Source organism: Aythya ferina (assembly GCF_964211825.1).
Source record: "Aythya ferina genome assembly, chromosome: 20".
Taxonomy (NCBI): domain Eukaryota; kingdom Metazoa; phylum Chordata; class Aves; order Anseriformes; family Anatidae; genus Aythya; species Aythya ferina.
In genome coordinates this window covers 173,409-197,457 of record NC_140318.1, presented here as the reverse complement: position 1 = coordinate 197,457, position 24,049 = coordinate 173,409, and the positions used below count along the sequence as shown (strand labels likewise).

Here is a 24,049-nt window from a genome sequence, read left to right as displayed (position 1 = left end):
ATTGTAGATCCTAGTGCAAAGCAATTTCTACTATGTGAACTTGAAGAAAAAAAAGTTCATTGTGAAATTTTGCAAATCTGTGATTCAGACAGTATACTTGCAAATAACTTGTTTCACTAAATCTGTAAATTCCTTATGTATAATTATTTTTGATGTGCCAGCTTTTATCTTAAAAAAAAAAAAAAAAAGCATGTTAAATGTTGTGTATTTTTCTACTGGTGGCTTATCTGATCAAGTCTTAGATAAATTATGAAATAATGATATGATCCTTATTGTTGTCTTACTGTGATGGTCCACATTGAGCCAAGCAAAGCTTGAATTTCATGAATAGTGTCTATATAATAACATACACAACTTTTTCCAATGTGTTTAGTTTCTGTAATTCTGTGTCTTTAAAAGATTGCCTACAACATTTGTGGAAAGTATTTCATTATGATGACAATAGGCTTTTTTAATACATGACAGGATCTAACTTATTAGGTACAACCAGACATACTGTTTTTCATTCATTATTCTGCTCCTTTCCTTACCTCCTCTTCCCATCCCCAGTTGGTTTGAATGTGTCAGATACTCTGTGAAATTGATTATGCTTTTCTGTAAGTAACCTAAACTAAAACAGGATGAAATCTGAATATTTCAAAATAACGTTTGTTGCTTTATTAAAAGAGTACAATATTACAGGGGTGATCTAATATATTAAAAACCCTACTTTGTTATATACAACACATGCTGCTTCACACACCAGTTTAATGCACATCATACCTTTGTAAAGAATTCATGAGGTAATAAGGGAAAAAGTGTGCAAACAGATGTCCAAACACATTAAGTGTCTTGCAGGCTTACTGAGAAATATATTGAAATTCCAGGGGTTTTTGCTTTCCCTCCTTCTTACATGCATTCTTTAACTTACATTTTTCATGGTAATTTCCATTTTGAAAGGTGTGTTAATAACAGTCTGTTCTAGAAACCTACCATGGAAGAATATTAGAATTATGCCAGTCAGTATGTCATAGTTGTGACTAAACTCTAATTATAGATGAGTAAAATGTTATAATAATTTGACAATAATATAATTGTGAAATATGGCAAATAATAACTGTTCTTGGCTATAGGTAGCTTCTTCATATAATTTTCGCCTATTGGCTAAGAATATTTAATAGCTTATATAGTGGTATCCATCATTTGCCTGCAAAGTTGGATAGTCCCTTTAATTTATATCCAGCCATTTCTGACTAGAGAGCCTACACAGCAGGTAATGACTGAAGTCTGGTACAAAATATAGTATAGTATGACACGTTGGCTATACGGTATCCATAGTAAATCTGGGTGTATTTCCCTGTGCAGGTAGCTAGTTCATTCTGATTAGAAAAATCATTAAAGTTTTCCATCTAAAACGTTTTAATCAAATGCCAATTCTAACTTGTAGGAACTGATTACTAAAATGCTCAAAGTAAATAGGAAAGACTGAATTTATTATGACAGTAATGGTTTGCGCATCTGTTCACAAACTCAAGTTATATAGTATTAATTTTATTCATGTCAGTTAACAAAGATTAAATTAAAATAACCATACTAATATACCAGCTACCTAGTTCAAAGGATGATTTCCTGTGTCTAGTGATTGCTTATAATAATAATAGAACTCTTGCTGTACAGTTTGTAATATTTCCTGTATTTGAGAATATTTATATATAATATAACATCCAAAAATATTTAAATGTTGTGGCAGTATTTTTACCATCCAAACTTAATTTACAGGGAATAAAAAACAGAAAATGTATCTACAATCCATTTCAATTGTCAGTTGTAAATGGCTTAATATAACTACTTCTAGTACAGAGAGGCGTTCTGAATGTTATGTTGTTTCAGTGTTGTTGTTGTTTTTTACTTCAGCTTTTCTTTCCCTGGAATGATTCTTTGAAAATAAAATATACAAGCCCTCACATCTTAGCAATAAATTTACAGTATCTTACATTCCTCATTTCTGAAATAATTCCAGGTGCTAACAGTATAGTTATACATCCTTTTTTAGATCAAGAAAGGGGGAAAAAAAAAAAGAGAGAGAGAAAAATTATTTCAGTGGAATGTGTTGGGATTAGGTCTTATCATCATAACAACTTTCTTTAGTGAATATGATCCCCCCCGGAATTCAGCCCAGTAAACACCATCCTGATACCGACTGCGGTAATGTCCTCCACGATACCAAACTCCATTGAGATTTGAATGAGCACATGCGTTGTACCACCATCCTCCCTTTTGGTAATGAGCACAATTACCTGTAAAAGAAAGCTATGATTCAGTCTTAGGAAAAAATTAAAAATCTTAAAGCAAGCAAACAAGCCTAGCACAAAATATACTTTTAACTGTGTATTTGTAGGTACTGTGCAGTGCAAGGTGCTGCTTCTTCAAGAACCAAGTCTTAAGTTCTACAAATGGACTCATTTAATGCTACTATGCTTTGATGGAAAATCTGGTTGCATTATTGTCTCAAATAACCTTAATAATATATGTTACAGAGCTGCGTTTAATGTAACTAATAAATATTTCAGTGAGAGTGAGAATTTTTAATTCAGTTAGTTCATATAAGGGTTCACACATCAGTTTGCATTTCATAAGTTACTAATTGACAACTCTCTAAAATACAATTCTATTTTTTTTTTTTGTCTACAGCTGTATTTTTTCCTTTTATTTAAGAAAACAAAACAAACAAGCAAAAAAAAAAAACCAACAAAGTCAAGGAAACCAAAAGGGGGCCTTTTGTACCTGTGTATACATCGTGGTCCCGGTCCAGTGTGGTGAACTGTTTACCATTGTGCCAAGTGAAAGAATCTCCTGCATTTCCGTTGTAGCGTCCCAATCTCAACTTGTAATACTCACTTTCTGGCTCTAGTCTGAAACTAGCATACTCAGCAAATACTTTGCGACCTGACCAGTCTTCCATTGTTATGAGCAGTTTGTAGTTGCCTTGATTTGTTAGCCAATAAATATTTTCTAAACCAAGCCAGTATTCTCCATCTATATTACCAAATCCTTGCTGCAAAGGAAGCAAGAGAAGGGCATTAATACTGTGCATATGTTTTAATGGTAAATCTGAGTGTATTCTTAAGTGAAAAACAAGTTCCTTTTTAAGAAATCTATTGTCAAAACTCTAAAATCATCTTTTAAATTAACTTTACCAATAATTTTTATAGGGTAGAAAACAAACTGCTCACTTGTCCTAACCTTGTATGTCTCCCAGTTCCTGAAAAAGTTGACAGACCCATCCAGTCTTCTCTGAATGACTGTCCAGCCACCAGGGTCATGCCGTTGATCACACCAGACCTGCATAAGTCGGTTTGTGTTTTCTGGTTTTACAAGATAGATAGAGCTTGTATCATGGCCATCTTCTAATGCTTGTAGGCAATCTCTCCAGGGCCCTGTGTCAAAACAGAAGGACTCTGCAGTCAAAATGCAACTGAGTATAACTTTAATGCAGAGCAGTGTTTGAATGGGTAGCATGTTTTCACACTTTTCACAGTATGTTTGCTTCAGCTGAACAGTGCATTTCTTTTTTCTCTTATTGAAGCTTTAGTGTCTACTCAGTGTTTGCAAACAGATTACTTCGCTGTAACTTTTTTTTTCTGGAACACTTCACAATGAAATAATGATATGGGTAGATTTTTGTTTAAGGCAACTGAAGTCTAATAACATTGGTCATATTTTCAAAGAAACTAAATAGGAATTACTCTGTAGATATATATTATTATCATTCTGTTTTCTAAAGGAAAATAAGTTTGACTTTATTTCTGTCTTGGAGATTTTGAGCTTTTTAGATCGCCAAAAATGTAATGAAAATAAACAGTGGAATCAGCAACATAAAACATGAATGTAGGTTACTGCTGTCACTCTAATAAATGATAATACACTAAACAAAATAAAAAAATCAGATTCATAACATGGAATGTGCACTTATACAATGAGAGATTTTTAGATAAATGAGATGATTTAAAATACTTTAAAATACTTTGCATTCATGGAAGTTAAGATAGTGCTCTTTCCCATTTTCAGGAGAATGGATTTTTTGTTTCCCTGAATTTAGTAGACTCTTTATAGAGCATAGTCGTTTTGAAAGTGTTTTTCGTTCATTATTTTATTCCTGTGGGGAGACAGATTCCATGTTAACAAATATGAGAAATTTAGATATGAACAATTCATTAATCCATGATGATAACTGCTCTTAGAAACTTCTAGATGCTTTGCTACTATGCTCATATCTGACAAGCAGTCAACAAAGAATCCTCAGGGTTAGAGACCCTTGTTTTCCATGCTGAAGGAGGAAGGCTTGTCAGATCTTCTGTCAACAGTCATACTGAAGCATGTATTGCTATTAAGAGTAACCTCTTTTAAATTAATTCAGTTCCTTTACCCTTTTTCATAATCCAGTGTCCAACAATGGAAGTAGTAGAGCTAGCCTTATATTTAGTAAATGAAGTAGTAATAAATGTTTCATAGGAAAAATTTTGCTGTTTGGGGAGCTGGTTTGTTGGTTTGTTGTTTGTTTGGTTGTTTTTTGTTTGTTGGTTTGTTTTTGTCTTTTTAAGTGGCTAATAAAACATCAGTGCACCAGGAGGCAATCCATTTCTTTGGTGTGTGGTATTGCTGTGTTCTTGTTTCCTCAGTCATATTCACAGAATGCAATTAGGGTGCTGCTGCTAAGCCCATTTTCTAATTCTGTTGTGCCTAACTGTTCAGATTTCTGGAAGTGCAGGTGTAGGTAGAGTATTCTGTGACACAGTTGGATGGTTTTATTGTGAGTGGTGGAAAGAGGTAGAGGTAATGAATGATGGTAATTTAAATTGCTCTTGTTTATTTTATCACAACGTGTATGTAGTGGCCCATATTAAAAAGAGCAACTGTAGTAGTATTTTTGAATTCTGTAGCTGTATAATTACTTACATACTTTTTTTTTCCGGGGGCTTCTTGTGGCCCATCTCTTCCAGTGGCTTCTTTTACAGGATCTTAAATTTTTTTCCCTATATTTTTAAGAACATGTGACATGAATGTGTGTTCAAATGATTGTTATCTAAAAGAGACTGGAATACTTAAAATACTCTACAATTGGAAATCACAATACTTTGATAAATAGTTTTGTCACTTATTAAACTGAGATATCTACAGTATTTGGACCCTCATTTCATGCATCTTGATGGAAGAACATCTTCAGCATGCTTTTCTTTTTTCCAAGTTGTGATATAATCACAACTAAAATGAGAAGAAATGTAGTATGTGCCACTATCCAACTATCCATCTCTTTATTCTTCTATCTGTACTGTATAGTTTGCGTCTATGCATACTGACATTCCACATGCAAAATTACACTTATGTCCTCTAGCTTCATTGCATTTGTTATTTTATAAGTATTTTCTGCATATTCTGTATGTTTTTACCAAATACTTGCACTTGCTTTTCCTTCTAATTAACCTTTCTACCTTATTTTTAACTTATCGTAGTAATGAAAGCAATTCAGTTAAACCAAAATAATGAATATTAGCAGATTTATTATGAGAATGATTAACAAAAACATTACAGTACATAGCTGTCTATAGGAATTCTCAGATCTTATGTTCCACTTGCCAGTTCTAGCCTCGAAAATAAATGCCATGTTGTCTGTAGATTTTTATTGTATGGTAATGTAAGGTTCTTGCTAACTATTTTGAATTACCTACTTCTACCTATCTCTTTATCTGTTGGGAATAGAATGTATCAGATAATATAACAAGGTTTTGGAATTTGTTGGTAACAGCTTTTTGATAAATGCATGAAATGGAGAAACAGACAAAATAGAGTGCAAGCCATATTAAATTTGAACCTAGCAAGTAGGAACGAACTGGCAGAAAATCTGAAATAGAAAGCACTGTGGGCAATCTTTTGAGTGTGAAATAATGGAATCTGCAATTCTTAAGAAAGAAAAGAAAGCAAAACAAAGAAAATGAGCTCAAATATAACAGACTTAAGCAAATTCAGAGAGCGAGAAAATCCTTTAGAAAAATTAGTCCAACAAAAGAGTTTAGAAGTTCATTAAAGAGTGTCTCTTGAGAACACTACAGTAGATTTTGCTACTGTATAAGGCTAGGAAAAATAGTAAGAAATTGACCTGGCTAGATCATGAACTTTCCAGTAGCTTTAAAAATCTGAAGAAAGCTCAGACAAAATAGTTGCTAGGTCAAAGTACTAGGAATGACCGTTTGTTGCTTTTGTTCTTAAATAATTAAAGACTACAACAGTACTAAGTCCAAGATAACAGAAAACATTGACTTACTATTTTATGATGAAGACTATCTGTCAACAGATTAAAATAAGATGCTATGTAATACTGTTCTTCTATTTTGCTTCAATTTTTATTTTTGAATAGGTCAGGTGTGGTTAGATGGTTAGTACAATTAGGAGCTTTGGCAAATTTTAGAACTTTAGGCATGGTATAGAAAGGATTGGATACAATGTACATGGATTTTCTTTCAGTGGCTGGACAGTTGTGGTGGTAGGCAGGTTGTTTGTTTCGTGGGTTGTTGTCCACAGTTGTATTTTTTTCCTTTTTTTTCCTTAATTCATTCTAGACATCAGTAGAGCCCCGCAGGGCGTAAGAGAGGGTGGTGAGGGCTGGCTGCAAGGCTGCCAGGGCAGCAGTTGGACTTGATGATCCTTATTGGTCCTTTCCAATTCAGGATGTTCTATGATTCTACTTGTGGGGAGAGGCTTTGAGATATGTTTGGAGAACAGAGAACATCCTGGATGATGAGGAAGAGGTATTTTATGTTCCTTGCCTACTGAAAAGGTGAGAGAGGAAGGGAGTAGAGAAGGATATCCTGGAAATGAAAGACTGAGTAGCTTAACTTCAGTAGTTGGGCATTTCCTCGAACAAATCAAACTGTTGTAAACTAAAAAATGAGAGAAATGTTTGTGTGGATTTGTACAGAACAAACATGAAATTTCTTTTTCTGATAAGTTACATAGACAAGGGGAAAATAGCATATGTCATAGATAAGGGAAAAAAAATAGCATATGTCAAATCAAATTGGGAATGGACCTCTGGAGACCAAAATGAAAGATGGCTAGAAAAGCAGTACTGCCTCAGGCGAGGATCATGGGGTTCTATAGTACTGCAAGTTGATTGTGAGTCAGTAGCATTTCACTTTGCAAAAAAGGAAAATGCTATATGAAGATAGAACAACAAAGGTACTATGCATATGAAGTAACTCTTCTGTTCTTCTATGTGATAGTAAAACCAGTTTGGGTACTTAAAAGCACAAGCAGAATGTGGGCCAGTGAATGAGTTTTCAACAGATTTTAACAGGTCAGGTAAAGTCTGAAAAGAATGTTTGAAGGATAGATATTCCACTTACAGAAAGTTAGAAAAAATATAATACTGTTCTTCCATATATTAAAAAGAAATAGATGCTTTTCTACGTCTGCTGTCCATAGGATGAATAGTTGTAGACTTAAGATACAGCAAGGGAATTTGTTTTTCCCTGATGAATTGTCTAATCTGGCAGTAAACTCAGCTGGGATTGGAAATATACCATGTAGCAAGGTTGTAAATCTCCATCATTAAGGTTATACAAGAATGGATTGGAGATGCATCTGTCAGAAATGAAAACTTTCTGCTTTGTGGGAAGAGCCAAATATCATCTTCAGATTCATTTCAGCCAGATTTTATTTTAATAATCTTCTGTACTTCTCCCTTCATATTTCTGTCACTGATTCAAAGATGGACTTCTGTTAAATTTGTAGATAATAGATCCAGAAAAGCAAATAATAAAATTTTGGAAAATAATGAGGAAATCAATGAGAATGTTACATGAAAGAGAATTACATAGCAACTCTCACCAGCCACAGAACACCTTACCACAAAATACTGGGCTAAGTCGACATATAATAGAATCATAGAATCATTAAGGTTGGAAAAGACCTTCGAGATCATCTGATCCAACCAGACCCCTATCACCAGTATCACCCACTAGAACACCTCCCTAAACACCATGTCCAACTTTTCCTTAAGTACCCCCAGGGGCAGTGACACCTCCCTGCCAGCCTGTTCCAATGTCTGACTACTCTTTCTGGAAATTAGAACATGTTTCTTTTCAACCTAAACCTCCCCTGGTACAACTTGAGGCCGTTCCCTCTTTTCCTAATCATTAAAGTGACTATCCTATCATAGAATCATAGAATGGCTTGGGTTGGAAGGAACCTTTAAGATCATCTAGTTCCAACAACCTGCTATAGACAGGGATGCCACCCACTAGATCAGGTTGCCCAGGGCCTTGTCCAACTTGCTCGTGGAAACCTCTGGCATGGGACGTCTGCAGATTCTCTGGGCAACCTGTTCCAGTACCTCACCAGCCTCCAAGTGAAGAATTTCCTCCTAACCTCTGATCTAAATCTCCCCTCTTTCAGTTTCAAAGCATTCCCCCTTGTCCTGTCATTGCCTGAGCAAAAAGTTGCTCTCCAACTTTTTCATAAGCCCCCTTAAAGAATTGAAAAGCTGCAGTAAGGTTGCTCCGGAGCCTTCTCTTCTTTCAGCTGAACAGCCCCAGCTCTCTCAGCCTTTCTTCATAGGAGAGGTGCTCCAGCCCTCTGCTCAACTTTGTGGCCCTCCTCTGGACTCGCTCTAACAGCTCCACATCCTTCCCATGCTGCAGGCCCCAGACCTGGATGCAGTACTCCAAGTGGGGCCGTAGAAGGGCAGAGTAGAGGGGGGACAATCCCCTCCCTTAACCTGCTGGCCATCCCTCTGTTGATGCAGCCCAGGATGCAGTTGGCCGCCTGGCCTGCAAGTGTGCGCTGCTGGCTCATGTCAAGCTTTTTGGCCACCAGAACCCTCAAGTCCTTCTCTGCAGGGCTGCTCTCAATGAGTTCTCCCAGTCTGTCCTCATGTCAGGGGTTGGCCCCACTCAGGTGCAGCACCTTGCACTTAGACTTGTTGAACTTCATTTAGGTTAATGTGGGCCCACTTTTCTAGCTTGTTCAGGTCCCTTTGGATGGCATCCCTTCCTTCTGTTGTATCAACTGCACCACTCAGCTTAGTGTCATCTGCGAACTTGCCAAATGTGCAATTGATCCAGTTGTCTATATCATTGATAAATATATTAAAAGTACCAGTCACAAGGGCAGTACTCTCCTGATATATCCTCTACTGTATCAATTCAAATAAATTATAATAGATGTGTTTTTCTCCTTTTTTTTTTTTTTACATAGTGAAAATACCATGATTCATGATTCTAATGTTCTGTGGTTCTGTACTGGGTCTGGCTGCGATCAATTTAACTTCACCCATGGCAGCCCACACAGTGCTGTGCTCTCCACATGTTGCTGGAACTGACTTGGTATCACACCACACACACCCTCCAAAATCCAGTAGACTGAGGGTGGGCAAGAGGTGGGGAGGGGCCATCACCAGGGCAACTGACCTAAACTGTCCAAAGGGATATTCAATGCTATATAATGTCACACTTAGCAATAAAAGCTGAGGAAGCAGGAGAAAGGGAGGCTCTTGTTATGGAAATGTCTATCTTCTCAAACAACTGCTATGTGTATTGAGGCCCTGCTTCCCCAGGCTGTGGCTGAACATTGTTTGCTGGTGGGAAGAAGAGAATAATTGTTTCTCCTTTTGGTTCTGTGTGGCCTTTGCTTTTGTTTCATTAAACAGCACCTGTATCAAACCTAAGCTTTTCTTTCCTCCATCTCATGTTCTTCACCTAGCCCTGCTGATGAGGGGGAGTGAGAGCAGTTGAGTGGTAACTAGCTGCCTATCGGAGTTAAACAACAATAGGTTTTGCATGGCACAGTGCAAGCTATGGCCAGTTCATCTTTGGCAGTGTTGTAAACTGACTACTTTGTAGGAAAGTCAGGTAGAGATTTTCTGTGGACTGAAACACCTCCTCAAGTTTCTTTCATTGGGAAAATTTCCACGGAGAAATAAGTTGTGTATTCGTGTTTTTATTTTATTTTTATTTTATTTATTTATTTAACGGCAATTACTATATTTGATAAATCTAGAGTTTGATAGTTTATTTGAAGTAAGTTGCAAATAGTCTTGAAGTATATGCTATGTGCATCTCACATGCCTTACTTCATGCCTTAGTCTGTGGTATGCCTTTTTTTTCTGAAGCAAGTGCATGTTGCTCCAATGCTAAAACAAACAAACAAACAAACAAAAACTTCTCTTGTATTCCCAATTCAGGACACATAAAACATGAACTATGTTCTTGAAATATGTGGAACCATAGGTGCAAATGGATTCTTTACCTGTGATTTACCAATCATCTAGATTAATTGAACTCTGATTTCCAATGCTTGCATTCTGGCTTATGGCAGAACTCTTAAGAGAGTAATAACAGCTATATAATGTTCCATATTATTGTACCACTTGCTTCCCTTTCCTCCTGTCTTAGAGTGCAAGTGCCCTTTGTAAGTACAACACAGATGTATTCCGTTCTGGATTTATACAAGCACAGAAATTATCACCTGCTAGATTTAAAAACTTACAATAGCTTCATAAATGTTTACACAAAGTGTCAAACCCCTTCAGATGTCATGAATTATAGCAGTTCAATCTTGGGCACAAGTAAGTGATATTTAAATCATTGACTGTCACTTACTAAGAATTTTCTGCAGCTCCTTCGTCTCAAACATTTGGTATAAACTGATTTGTCTTGGTAAAGTAACACAGGAAAAATCCATGGGACTAATGTGTTTAAATCTGTTAGGTATTCAAAATGCATTTTTTTAGCTTTTTTTTTGTTTGTTCTACAACGGGTATATTAAAATTATGTTGACCTCCTCCTCTGAACATGCTATAAGACTTGATTCAGATTGTTGATGTGGGGAGTCTTGTATGGAAGGCTGTTGGGGATTACTGTAGCATTCTTTGACTAATTAATCTTAGCCTGATTACCTTTTTTCCCTGGCCTTGACAAGGCTACTGAAATTTCTTTATATTAAAAACAGTAATAAAAATATAATATCCAGGACTTTAACTATTCTCCTTTTTATTTGCTATTCATGTAAAGCAAACTGACTCCATAACCAACATGATAAAAATATGTCTGTAAAATCACAGAATCTCAAAACAGCTGTGACTAGAAGTTAAGGACCTAAAACCTTGAGAGCAAGAGTGAACATAACCTCTTCCTATTTTAAGAACGAATTAAGAGCCAAAGGTTCAGGGACTGTGAGGCTATCTGCATTAAGAACAGGTAAAATATTGTTTTCAAATTCTGCTGTTGTCAGTTTTATTCATTCCTGGCCTAAGAAGGTTTTTTAGCTGGAGGTAAAGTTTGAGATAGTTCTAAATTCTGCAAAGACTCAATAACAAGAACTGAAACAACCATAAAATCAGTGTTTGATACAAAGTAGCTTATTACCATTTCCTGTTCTTAAGGAGAAGGCACAATAAGGTATAAAGGTAAAGATTGTGTTAGAATATAAATTCATTTCATGAGTGGTTCATCCAAAAGTCCCATTTGCTTCACTGGGAGTGTCTCCATTGATTTTGATTAACTTATTAACTCCAATACAATACCATATATAGATCCAATGGCAACTATTCACAAGAATTCGAATACCAAACGTGACTTGAATTTGGACAAAAGTCTAAAAATAATGTTTAACACTCCAAATTCAGTGCAATCTCTCAAACTATTCCAACATCTCACCCAGCTACTCGTATTTTCCATTTTCTATCTCCTAATAAAAGCTTTGGAAATGAATCAAACTAGTAATATTCCCATAATGTAAGGAAAGTCAGGCTTTAACAAGCTGAAATTTGAAGCCTAATCTATCATGTAGATAGAACTCTGTCCAAAAAATCAGGTGATCAGGTGCTAAAATAAACAGTAGTTTAAATATTCTAGATAGTCAGCAGTTATATTTACCTTTTCATACAATGTCAGTTTTTGAGGTATCCTGTCATACATTAGCATGTATTTTTAGATCATGTTTAATAATTTGTACCAATAACAAATCTGGAAGCAGTATAACTGTTTTTCAGAGATGGGCTTAAGATCGACTACTGTAGTATAACCTTTCTATAACCTTAATTGATAATACGGTAGTAAAACAATGACTGAAGAAGTTCCAAATGATTGTAGTGAACTTTTTTATACTCTAAGGAAGAGGAGTAGGACTTTGTGGCAAACGGTGTTAAAGTACTTTTGTATCTACTAGCAGCCACAAGTCCAGTGCTCCACTGAAGTCCAGTCCAGTCATGCTACTACATTTTGGCTTTATGATCTCCCAAAGGGCTTTTGCCGTTTGTACAGTTGGTTCAGTCAGCTCAATATACGCAGACTGTGTCAGATCTAAGAATCTCAATCAGTTAAAAATCATTTATTTTGCTGGATAAATTATTTGCATTTTCTTATATTACGATGTTTCCTAGTACTTATTATTATTTTGACATATCAATAATATTACTTACCAGATGGTTTGTCAGTTGAAGTTGGAATACTAGTTACTGCAGGCATGGTTGGTAAGGTAGGTGGCAGAACCTTCAGATTCTGATCGCTCTGAATCTCATTAGTAGATATCTGGTTAATCAGGCGATTGTAAGTAGGAGGGTGGTACGCTTTGTTTGGTGGCTGTGGAGTTTGTGGAAGAGGCTTTATGGATGGCATTCTCTGACAGTGTTCTTCTAGTTGGGCAATTATTATTGACTGATTATTTGCAATTGACATCAAATGTTGGTACTTGTACTCTAAGTCTTTGTATTTGTTTGCAAGCTGCAACATGTCTGCAGTTTGGTTCAAAATCTTATTCTCAAGTTGGGAAAGTTCTAAGGCATTGTCCCGTTTCCGGATAATTTCATGTAGTAACTGCATATAGAGTTGTGTGACACGAGAGTTCATATTTCTGCTCTCTTTTCTTAAGAGCTTGACCTCATTAACAATCCCACCATCTACCTCCACCAATTGCTGGAGAGTTTCTATTTGTCTCTTTTGTTTAAGAAGTTCATTGTTAAGTAACTGTAATTCCTGTTTATTTACCCGGTTTTCAAGTAGAACCTCAGGTTCTTTAGAATTAACACAAATGGCACCTGTTACTCTCTGCTGAGGTACAATAAAGGTGTAAGTGCATTTGTCCTGTGTGTCACTGGAACGTTTATATCTGTTCATATAAATGAATTCTTGTTCTTTTTCTTCATCATTGCCTTCAAATTCCTGTGTTTTGCTTGCAGCAGTTCCCACAACAGCTATAAGCATTAAACAGATGAATCTTCTTGTCATCATGATCCTCTATTTATGGTTAAATATTCTTCTGCAAAGAACTTCGTAAAATCTGTTTTAAAATAAATTTAACAGTAAGTAACATATTGGAAATCTGTGCAAGCTTTTTTAATAAATAAATAAATAAAAGATAATCTGTTCTAAAACTGACGATAGAGTATTACATAGTATTTAGAATCACAGAATCATAGAAACACAAGGTTGGAAAGGACTTACAAGATCATCTGGTCCAACCGTCATCCTATCACCAATATTACCCACTAAGCTACTAAATCATATCTCATAGTACCTTGTCCAGGCGCTTCTTGAACACTGCAAGGGACAGTAACTCCACCACCTCCCTGGGCAGGCTGTTCCAGTGCCTGACCACTCTTTGAGAGAGAGTTTTTCCTGATGTCTAATCTAAATTTCCCTAGGTGCAACCTATGGCCATTTAAATTAGCTTGTCTGTGAATAAAAGAGATAATTTTCTTGTCCCATATGAGCTCATGTCAGCTAAAGAGGGCATCATCGGGAATAACTGTGCTATACCGTGGTCAAAACTGTAGTTAGTAGTTGCCAGATTATCTAAAGCGTGTCAAGAATCCCAAGAAACCATGTAATAAATACCAGTATTTGAAGAGCCCTTTCTACCAGGCAAGTGCCACAAGTTTCCAAAATTTATGATTTTATTTAAACATATATTTGCATTTTGTATAGGTACAAATATAATCCTTAAAAATTAATATCTTCAAAAACAAACAAAATAATACGACGAGCTTATAGGCAAGAGTTCTCTAGGAAACATGAACTTAGCATTGGCAATACTGGCATGAATGCCCTTGTCAGGGAACATTCTTGTATCAGTTGCATAAATACAACCTTGATGTCACGTATTTCTAATAGATTTGTTGGTTAATTTTAACATGCATGTGTACATCTATCCTAGTTTTCGTAATTAAAAAAAAAAAAATCCAATATAGAGCTTCTTCAGTGTATAAAGCCTGCTGGATACTTTTTAAAACCAAGGTGGTGTTATCGACATTTTTTTTCTTTGCTTATAAAACTTTTCACATGGAATAACCATTCAGTGTTTAAACAACTGTCACCTTACTTCTTGGTCATCTTTAGTACAATGTAATTTTATAAATGACATGACCTGTGATAGTAACAGCTATGAGAAACTCAAATGAGTCCAGCTGAGCACCACCAACATGGATAGACAGGGGCTAGCAGAGATGATGTATGAAGAGCATGAGAGCAAGTTAGGTTTGTTTAGCCTAGGAGAGGAGGTAAGAGACATACTCCTGCTGTTTTAAGCTGCTTAATGGGTGTTAGTAGAGAAGATGGATTCTTTTCAGAAGGGCACAGTGAAAGTACAAGGGTCAATGGATCCAAATTGCCTCAGGAAAAATTTATTTTGGATTTCAGAAAAGAGTTCCACAATGACAGCAGCCAAGGACTGAAGCAGTGTCCTGGTTTCAGCAGAGATAGTTTTCTTCCTAGTAGCTAGTATGGTGTGCATTTTGGGTTTAGGATGAGAATAATGCTGGTAGCACACCAGTGTTTTAGCTGTTACAGAGCAGTGCTTACACAGAGCAGAAAGGACTTTTCAGCTGCTCATACTGCCTTGCCAGCAAGAAGGTCGGGGGTGCACAAGGAGCTGGGAGGTAACACGGCCAGGACAGCTCATCCAAACTGGCCAAAGGGCTGTCCCATACTCTATGGTATCATGCAGAATGATAAAACTCAGGGGGAGTTAGGTGGGAGGGAGGCCACTGCTCAGGGGCATTAGTTGTCAAGTGATAAGCAGTTGTATTGGGCACCACTTGTTCTGTATATTCTTTTGTCATCTTTTTTTTTTCCTCTTCCTTTTCTATCCTCTTAAACTGTCATTATCTCAATGCACGAGGTTGTGGGGTTTTTTGCCCTCCCCACCCTTTTCTTTTTTACGCCCTTTCCCCTCCCCCTTTTTCTCATTCTCTCCCCCATCCCGCTGTGGGAAGCAGGATGCATAAATGAACAGCTGTGTGGCGCTGAGCTAAATCACAAGCAGTCACACAAAGAGATGGTGGAATTTCCATTCCTGGAAATATATAAGGTTTTGATTTAGGCAAGACACTGAGTGACGTGATCTAATGTTGAAGTTAGTTTTACTTTGTGAGAAGGTGGTGAGGTCCCATCCAATGTGATTTTTTTTATGGATCTAGGCAGCTACTGACTTTTAAGTAATTTTTCTTTGTTCCAAAATAATGATGGATATGCAGGCTTTAATTATTTATACTGAGAAGAGATATGGTTATTAGTCATGGTTATTAGTCATTCACATTTTTCTGTTTTGAAATAAACCAAATAAATTTCTGTAAATGCTTTTGTAAATGGTTCAAACAAACGTAAGCATTTGACCATTCATTAAATAAGATCATTCTCAGAGTTTTTGGAAATGTATTTTTGCCTCAGTTTCTTATGCAGTTTGGAATAAGCTTTTTCATTTTGCAAACAGAAGAGTACTTTACAGAACTTGTCAAGAATTTTGAAAACTTGACAGATAAATGTTTGGGATTTTATATGGTTTCTCTGAGTAAAGGAATGTTATTTGGAACCCTGGAAAATGGGGAACATAAATTCACCCCAGACAGCAGTAACTTGCATAATCAAGATTTGCATAGCAAGTCACATTTAGAAATCATGGGAGTTTCCAGGCCTTGTATTACAGTATAGATGGACTGTTCTTGCAAATGTCTCTGACACAGTAGGTGTGAAATGGGTTTTATTTCAGTGTTTGAATTGAAATACCTTTCTTCCCCTCAAAAAAATGTAACTATTTTGACCCACTGAAAGGAAACTAATTTTTTTCTCTGAGTTCACTTTTGTCTGTTTACAGCATCTCATGTCCTTATTCAAGCATAGGATTTGGGGTGCACATTCTTTTCCAGGCTGAAGAAATACAGAAGAACTTATAACAGTTTGTTTTTCTCCTTTTTTTTTTTTTTTTTGTTAAAGAATTGTATAAGAAACCTTGGAACAGAGTTCATCAACCTCACCTTAACATATCTGTTCAAACATTATTTCAAAATTCAGAAGGTAAGCCATCAGTGAATGACATCAGCATGATTAGACCATGCTGAAATGCTTCTCTCTTATAAACTTGTCTGCATGTCACCTTTTCTAAGGTGTTCTTATAAGAAAAAACATAGGAAATAAAAGTATGTTGATAAAAGAATGCACCTTCACAATTTGAAGCAAGAAATGTGCTGTCTTCAGATGTCTTCCTTCCTGCAGTCTGTTTGTGAAACAATCTCTTAGTTTTATTGCCTGTACTTGTTCATTTTTATAGAAGAAGAAAATACAGAATGAAGACTATTTGTTACGTATTGTGATTGGCTACATCAAATACATTGCATTTTTTCTGTAGCTGGATTCAAGTGAGCTTCATAACCAACATGCTTGTTTGCACAACTCTGAATGATGATTCCTTCAGGGAGAAAAAAAAAAAAGCCTGCTAGAACTGGGGCAAGAAGCCAGAGAAGCAGTTTTAAAGAAAGCTTTAATACTTTTGATTTGCTTCCTCATCATTTTTGATTAGGAGACCATAAAATTTTGAGGACATCAGGATTCCTTACCATGAGAGAGGAAGATCATACTTATTAGATGTATAGCACACTAGCTTTCTGTTTTCTTCTGTTGTACTTATGCCAAGTAATTGCTTGTACTCTTTGTCCTTAATTAGTGCTGCTTCTTGCTGATGACATTTCTTCCTGTTTCTCTGGTTCAGCCTCCCTCTTCCTCCTTTCCCCCTCCCTAACTCTTCTGGGAGGGAGCTGTATTGCTGAGGCCATGTTCGTCACCGATGCAAAATTCCACTTAAGTATCTGTAGACTTTACAACCTTGCTGTTGCATGGAACAGCATCGTATAAAGACATGTTTGTAGGTTTGGTGTAAATTTTATTTGCTGGAAATACACCATGTCTTTCTCTTATCCTCGTACACACAAAATTTCGCTAACAAACAAGCGTACAAACAAAAGCAGAAGTGAAAAAATCATGCTTAGGAAAAAGAAATGGCATTTTAATTACAAATGAAGTAGAACTTCTAATTAGAAAAAAAGCATGGGAGTTTGAAGTAATTTCATTTTTAAGATTCTTGCTGTTCAATATTTGTGTACTCCTATAAGCATTTTACATGGAAGTTGGTACAGTTATATTGCCAAACTCATCCTAGTACAGACCCAGCTAAAATCAAATTTGTGCATGCTTACCCTTCTTGGTACAATATATTATTCTATTCTTTTCTTTTTTTCTTTGCCAATACAACTGCATCTGTATGAAAACTGTTGGCAGCATTGTTGTTATAACCATATCATTTTTCATACTCCTAGCTGGAGTAAGTGCTTTGGTAACAAATAAATAAATCAGGTTGTAGATCAAATGTTGGCCTATTTATGTATATAACTGAAAGTAGGTAATAACAATTTGGTTTGTTTGGTCATTCATTGTTTGCTTAACTGAGGATGTTCCCATGATCTGGTGAAAAAGAGGTAATAAACTTTCTGAAACGGATATTGTATGTTTCAGCTTTTGATTGCTTTTTCCTGTCATTTAAACGGAAAAAGTTAATAAAATCTTTCTTTAATTTTCCTTGGAATCATTTCTGTTTTGTACTCTATCATATTTATATAGGATTTTTGGTTAGTCAAAATGTTTTACCTTTGGATTGTTATGAGTATCTTGAAACTTACAGGTGATACTTCAACAGGAGTTGGAGTATTTTACCATCTGAAATTATATAGCTGTTTCACAGTCTGTAATTTATTACTGTCATGAATCTGAAATAGTGAATTTAAAAATATTTCTACGTGCAAAGTATTACTGTTTGACATATGTTCAGAGTTGTGTTTTTTTAATCAGCTGACCTTAAGAGAAGGTGGCAATGCCAGCAATATCCTTTTTTCTTTTTTATTACACTATTTGTATAAAAAATGCACATTTAATTGTGGATGTTCCAACATGTGTACTTTTTCCATTATTTGTTCTGGTACCATCCTTCATAGGACCTCATTTTTACAAAACAGACATGCATGTATTTGTATTTAACCATTTCTTTAAGGTTTTATGAAATGTTTTACCTATCCTTGGGACTTCTGTGTACAAATGAGAATGAGGTCATATCTCCATCAGATGAAAGTATGACATGTAATAATGTAATTAAGTATTGAGTTTCCTTGAAAATGCAACCAGTAACTTTTCAATGCTATGGCTGGTTTTTGTTGGATTTTTTTTTTTTTTTTTAATAAAATAGATGTTTGCAGTATTACTCTGGAAATAAAGGTTTTTATAAAAGCCTCAGAATATGTTATGAACACTTTTGCATGTAGAACTCAAGTGGTTTGTAATGTTGAGTCTTTCAACCATTGAGAGACTAATCTCTTATCTCTGAGTGGCTGTACTGTGTTTTTTACACCCACACTTCCAGTGTTCTGCAAAGAGGAGCTGTGAGAACATTTTGGAAAAATACAAAAGTAAAATAATCAGCTCTGTAAATCTTGTGTGAAAGACCTTAACTAAGATAAGCATGGAAAATAATTGTCTAGATTCTGTACCAAAATATAAATTGTATTGTTATGGCTTTTTTTGACAGATAAGGTTCATGAAACAACCCAGTAGGTAAAAGCTCTGTAACTGCTAATAGCTGCTCCTCTTGTTTTTCTATAGTAAGCAGTTATTAATCTAGAGGACTGAAGGTATGCAAATGTCACGTACTGAGGTATATAAATGCAGCTTTTGTGTAAATGATATGTGACACTGTATCCACGCTTGGAGACTGCGTTACAGGGAAGACATTTTTCTGTACTAAACCAAGATGTTACATGAGGGGAATTATAGGGACTTCAGAAATAAAGTTATTCAGTACTGTGTAGTATAGTTACCTTTACTGCAAAGATAATCTAATTAAGAAGAAACACTTCACCATTGTGGTTTGAGGAGCAACTAATTAAGATCCTATATGATGATGGTAGCAATTCTCACTTACAAACCATGAAAAAACTGTTGTGGTTTTAGTTTTTTTTTCTTTAGTGTTGCAACTCAGGAGCCAAGTAGGCATTTTCAGTCCATCAGGCGTCAGTTATAATAGTCATAAAGAAGGTGAAGGCGGATGTTTCCTACCTGACTTTTTACACTTAAGCAAGAGTGCTCCATCAACCGTTAAAGTAAAATAGGATTCCTTTTTTTTTTAACTTATGGTATCTTTTGGGATAGTAACTATTGTTAAAGCAAAAATGATTTACAGTCATTGTCATTCTTTTCCCTTTAAAAGGCACCCAGAGTATTACATACTTAGAAAAATAATTCCAGTTTGGAATTTTATTATTTCACTCTATTTTGTGTCTATGTTTTTTTACGTCATGTTTTCTTTCTTTTGAGGGGGAGAGAGGAGGGCAGGGGGCATATCAAGTGACTTTCATCTCATTAAAGAGTGAATAGACAAGGTCTAACACTCAGAATTTATTTGTGTCATTGTATGTTGCTCATCCCGTTCTGACTGAAAGCCCTTATAGTCTAGACTAAATTGTTAAGCGTATGCCCAAGTTGAATGCACATATTTAAACTGATACTTCATGGCTCTTTAGAAATACCCAGATAGATGGAAAAACATGTATGTGAAACATACAAGATACTCACTTTTTGCATAACACTAGTTGCATAACACATTTCCCTGTATGGTTGCTTTGACTTAGTAGAAAAAAGCAGCAGTGTTACCCTACCTACAAATGAGTTTGTGTTGCTACATTAAACCACTCTAACAAAATTCAGTTCTGTGGATTAATTAGTTGTTTTTTTTTTTTGTGTGTGTATGTTGGTCATACTTAATGTAATAAGGCTAGCAGTCATTTGATGGTCTGGCTTTTCCTACATAACCCTGCATGCTGTGGTACCATGCATTCAGCTTACTCAAGTATTTAGATACATAAATAAAAGCATATTTACAAAAGGCATAGTGTTAGATTGTATAACATTTTTGCTTGAAAAGATCAACTATTTTATTTGATTGTGTACTCACGTGTAGTTTGATATTTGTTCATTCTAAAGAAGAAACATGAAAAGCTAACAACAAATCACTGTTTCTTTAACAATATTGTCTAAAAGGATTTTTAGCGTAGGTAGTCCAGTTGTACATTTTAATGGAATTGTAAAAGCAAATGGTGCAAGGTTGTCAAAAGATGTGAATTCCTACTATACAGAGATCAGAGGTGTTTTTTGTTGTTGTTGTTTTGTTGTGATGTCTCCCTTCTCCCCCCCACCCCCCCGCAACATTAGTGTTTGCTTCTGTAGAGTCCTTTGATAGTCAGTGTTTGTGGATGTACAGTTAGCTAGCATGTTCCAGGCACCAAGCCAGTACCGTTACCTGGATTTTACAACATTATTGTAAAAAGATATATAAGCATGACTTTACTGAAGTTGCTTTCTTTCTTATTCCCTGCCACTTTTTTCAAAGCACGCACCCATGCACTGTTCATATTCTCTCACCCAAATATTCTTTTAATTGGAATTATATTAATCAATCGATTTTTCATGTAGCCTTTTTATTTAATTTGAATTATTCATTTTTATCTCAATTTAAAGGGGAAGGGACTTCCATTGATACAGATGGAATTTGTATTATTTTTTTCTTTTAGAATTAACTCCTGTAGCTTGATTTTAGGTAAAAATTATTGCTGTGAAAAAGCTGAACATTGAATTTTTTCAGTTTGGTAAAAGGAAGTTCACAGTGAAAGTACTGCACAGTGGTCTGAATGCCACGTGTATTAGGCCAAGTTTTAAAGTTTTGCTTGAACTATAATAGAGGATAGGAAAAGGCTGACACACAGTAAGTAGCATGCAATTTCAATTTTGAAAAGGTGATGTAAAAGGAAGTTTAATTCCAAGTTCATTGGGTGGAGTTATATATATATATTTTTTGTCACTAGTTCTTGGTTCCATTGTGAGCCATGCCACGCTTTTGACAGAAACTAATTAATTGCTTCAGAAGCTTTTATTATAATGCATTCTATACTTAGCTTTGCCCATTTAAATTTGTGTTAAAATATTGATTCAAAAACTAGCTCATACTTCTTTAAGGGAAAAAGATATTTTATTTATTTTTTCTTCACTCTGGGGAATGGATGACTAATGAAACACTTCAGAATGAGGATATCTTAGTTCCTGGAGAACTTTTGTTTTGAAATAGTACTGACTGCTTCAGGAAACTTCAAAGGATTATGTATCCTTTGCTGCCATGTAATATTTTGAAGGTTTTGGCAAAAGTATACAGCCTTTTTAGTTACAAGAAGTACATATTTCCATTCTTGATTACCAAGAGTTTTAGTAATACTGTTTGTGGGTTGTTCTTTTTGCTTTTTTTTTTTTTTTCCGTTCTAGACATGGAATGTAATTATTGAGAGAGTATTGTTATTGTTATTATTTCCCTTAACAGTGGCCTCACTTTATTTTTCACTTAATCCAGTCACTACCAAAAAAAATGTTTATGCTGCATGTGTACACGCGTACATGCACTTAGTACATAAGAGCCCTTAAACACATTCACATTTTAATAAATGTGATTCATTTTGCTCATGAAGAATAGTAGCTGGATCATAAAGTAAATATCTAATGTCTACACAAAGATACTCATACATGCTATGTTCTGTTCTTAAGTGAAATTTATTTTGTAGACTGTTCTAAAGTTCCAGGAACTATTGTGTCTCTTTGATCAGACATGAGTGTAAGAAAGAATAGAGATTTCATCATTTTTAATACAGGTAGCCCTTTAGAAAGGTTATCATTAGAAATTAGTATGTTCTAGAAAGTTTGTTGAAAGGTATGCAGTATTCATATGCATTTGCAGCCTGTTTGAGGAAACATGAAGCCCAAAGTTACATGCAGAATTAAATAAGATAAATTTCATATTCGAGAAAATAATGGCAAGAAGGCTCTTCAGTGCGTGACATCATAAAATATCTCAACTATTTTCACACCTAAATTTGTTTTAAATTTGTGTAAAGTTTTGCTGTTTGTATTAGGGAGCAGTAATGTCTTTGAAAAGCTTACTCATATGCAAACCAATCCGTCTTTGGACCATCAACATACAAAAACATATGCATATTTTAAATTTAACCCATTCGTACTATGTATTCTTACCCTGTCTCCTTCGTCTTCTTTCTTCCGTCCTTAGCGTGCTTTCATCAAAGGTTATCAGAACAACTTGTCCGCACGAGTTGTGGCATCTCACTTACCAGTTTGCATATCGGAAGTGCAACTCTTTAGTGAACGTAGCCTGGAGTCTACAGCTGAATAGCTTTGTGAACTATACTGAAGTTAGAAAAGCAAATGTCTGGATGATCTATAAAGTTATTTCCTTTCTTTTTCTTTCTTTCTTTTTTTTTTTTTTTTTTTAAGATTTTTCTCAGCTTGGCTGTTCAGTCTAAGCCATGCATCTGTACGGTGTTACCGTTGAGGTACAGTAAGACTTTGTCTTGGTGAGAGAGAACTCAGCATTCCGGTTTTAAAATCGTGAGTCCATCATTTCTTGCAAGGCTAAAGCAGCCTTATTTGAACTTCAGCTCCTTTGTGGTAGACCTACATCTGGTGTGGGGGGGGAAATAGGCAGGCGTGCAGCAAGCTGACAGGTTTTGGTTGGGCAGGCTTTTTTTCCTCCTCCCACGAGTTCAGGGGGCTCCGCCGGTAACAGACGCGCAGGCCCCACCGCCTGCGGCCGTGGCTGCTCGGAGCCCCGGGGCGGGGCCTCGGCCTCAGCTCGGCTGCAGCAAGGGCCGGGCCGAGTGGGGCGCCTCGCTCGGGGCAGACCTGGGTTTCGCTGTTAGTTGTATTTGCGTGCGGTTTTTAAAATCTGTTTCTGTAACTGAAACTCCTTAACCGTGAGTCACGAGTTCTTGTTCACAGTGCTAAAAACGTGCAAAAGTTAGACCCGGCTAAACTGTTGTGTTGTTGCCGTTGTTTGAATAATCAGTGACAGTTTGAAATGGAAGTTATTCTTCTGGTGTGTAAAACGGTTAATCTTTAGAGTTAAGAAGAAATTCTAGAGACCGTGTTTGAGTGCGGTTTCGTTTTCAGGTCAAATGAGATGTTAGAATGTGTAACTGTATAGGATTCGTCCCCAAAATGTCGGAATGGGGGGTGGCTACTTCCTGCTCGTAAGGCTTTTTACAATGCGCTCTCTGATGGGAGAAGGAGTATTTTTCATCCAGGCATTGAAGGAGCCTCTACTAGTTTTTTACTGACGGGTCCTCTTTGATGCTGACAAATACAGCAAAGCTGCTTTATTGAGAGTACCACTAACTTTATTTATTTATTAGCACTTCCTAGGTCATTTCTATCAGGAAGCAGCATGTTCTCAAACAAAAAGGAATGCAAAATTGTCTGAATTCAAACTAACTCTTATAATAATCTAATGCAGATTGAGAATCCATAATTTGGGTGAACCCCAGTGCATTGTTTAATGCTTGCCTGATACTTCTAGTAGTCTAAAGCATGTTTCTGATTTGATTGCTATGAAGTCTTATTCCCCTGAATCTCTCTAAAAATTTGCTGTCACAGAACTTTCTATGTGCAGAATATTTCTGGTCATTAGGTATTACCTCTGTTTTTAAAAAGAATTTTTAGAATTAATGTAAAATTCATCTTTACAACATACTTAAAACTTGCTAGGAATCTTGCAAATAAATTAGCAAAATTAAAAGTGAAACTTCACAGAGCAAAGGGTACAAGAAACAATTACAAGAAAGGGGGAAAAGTGTAAAAGCATATGGAATTTC

The 24,049-nt window shown here is 35.9% G+C and overlaps 2 protein-coding genes across 12 annotated transcripts in view; one reads left to right on the top strand and one right to left on the bottom strand.

Annotated features, from left to right (window-relative positions):
• RALGPS1 (Ral GEF with PH domain and SH3 binding motif 1) overlaps window positions 1-24,049 on the top strand; it is a 111,675-nt gene that overhangs the window by 31,712 nt on the left and 55,914 nt on the right. The window lies entirely within an intron of this gene.
• ANGPTL2 (angiopoietin like 2) lies at window positions 635-23,004 on the bottom strand. 2 transcript variants are annotated; one of them, XM_084494142.1, is made up of 5 exons: window positions 22,416-23,004; window positions 12,455-13,311; window positions 3,223-3,416; window positions 2,764-3,034; window positions 635-2,276 (listed from the first exon to the last, which is right to left on the bottom strand). In XM_084494142.1, exons 2-5 carry the CDS (start codon window positions 13,260-13,262, stop codon window positions 2,077-2,079), a joined length of 1,473 nt encoding a protein of 490 aa, XP_084350268.1. In that variant the 5' UTR covers window positions 13,263-13,311; window positions 22,416-23,004; the 3' UTR covers window positions 635-2,076. The 2 variants fall into 2 exon arrangements, with proteins under 2 accessions (XP_084350268.1, XP_084350269.1); XM_084494143.1 differs by having other exon boundaries at window positions 22,511-23,004.

Coding starts and splice junctions, on each gene's coding strand:
- ANGPTL2 (XM_084494142.1), bottom strand. CDS start 13,262: ATGATGACAAGAAGATTCATCTGTTTAATGCTTATAGCTGTTGTGGGA. Junction 3,417..12,454: donor TTCAACTGACAAACCATCTG/GTAAGTAATATT, acceptor GTTTTGACACAG/GGCCCTGGAGAGATTGCCTA. Junction 3,035..3,222: donor GGAACTGGGAGACATACAAG/GTTAGGACAAGT, acceptor CTTCCTTTGCAG/CAAGGATTTGGTAATATAGA.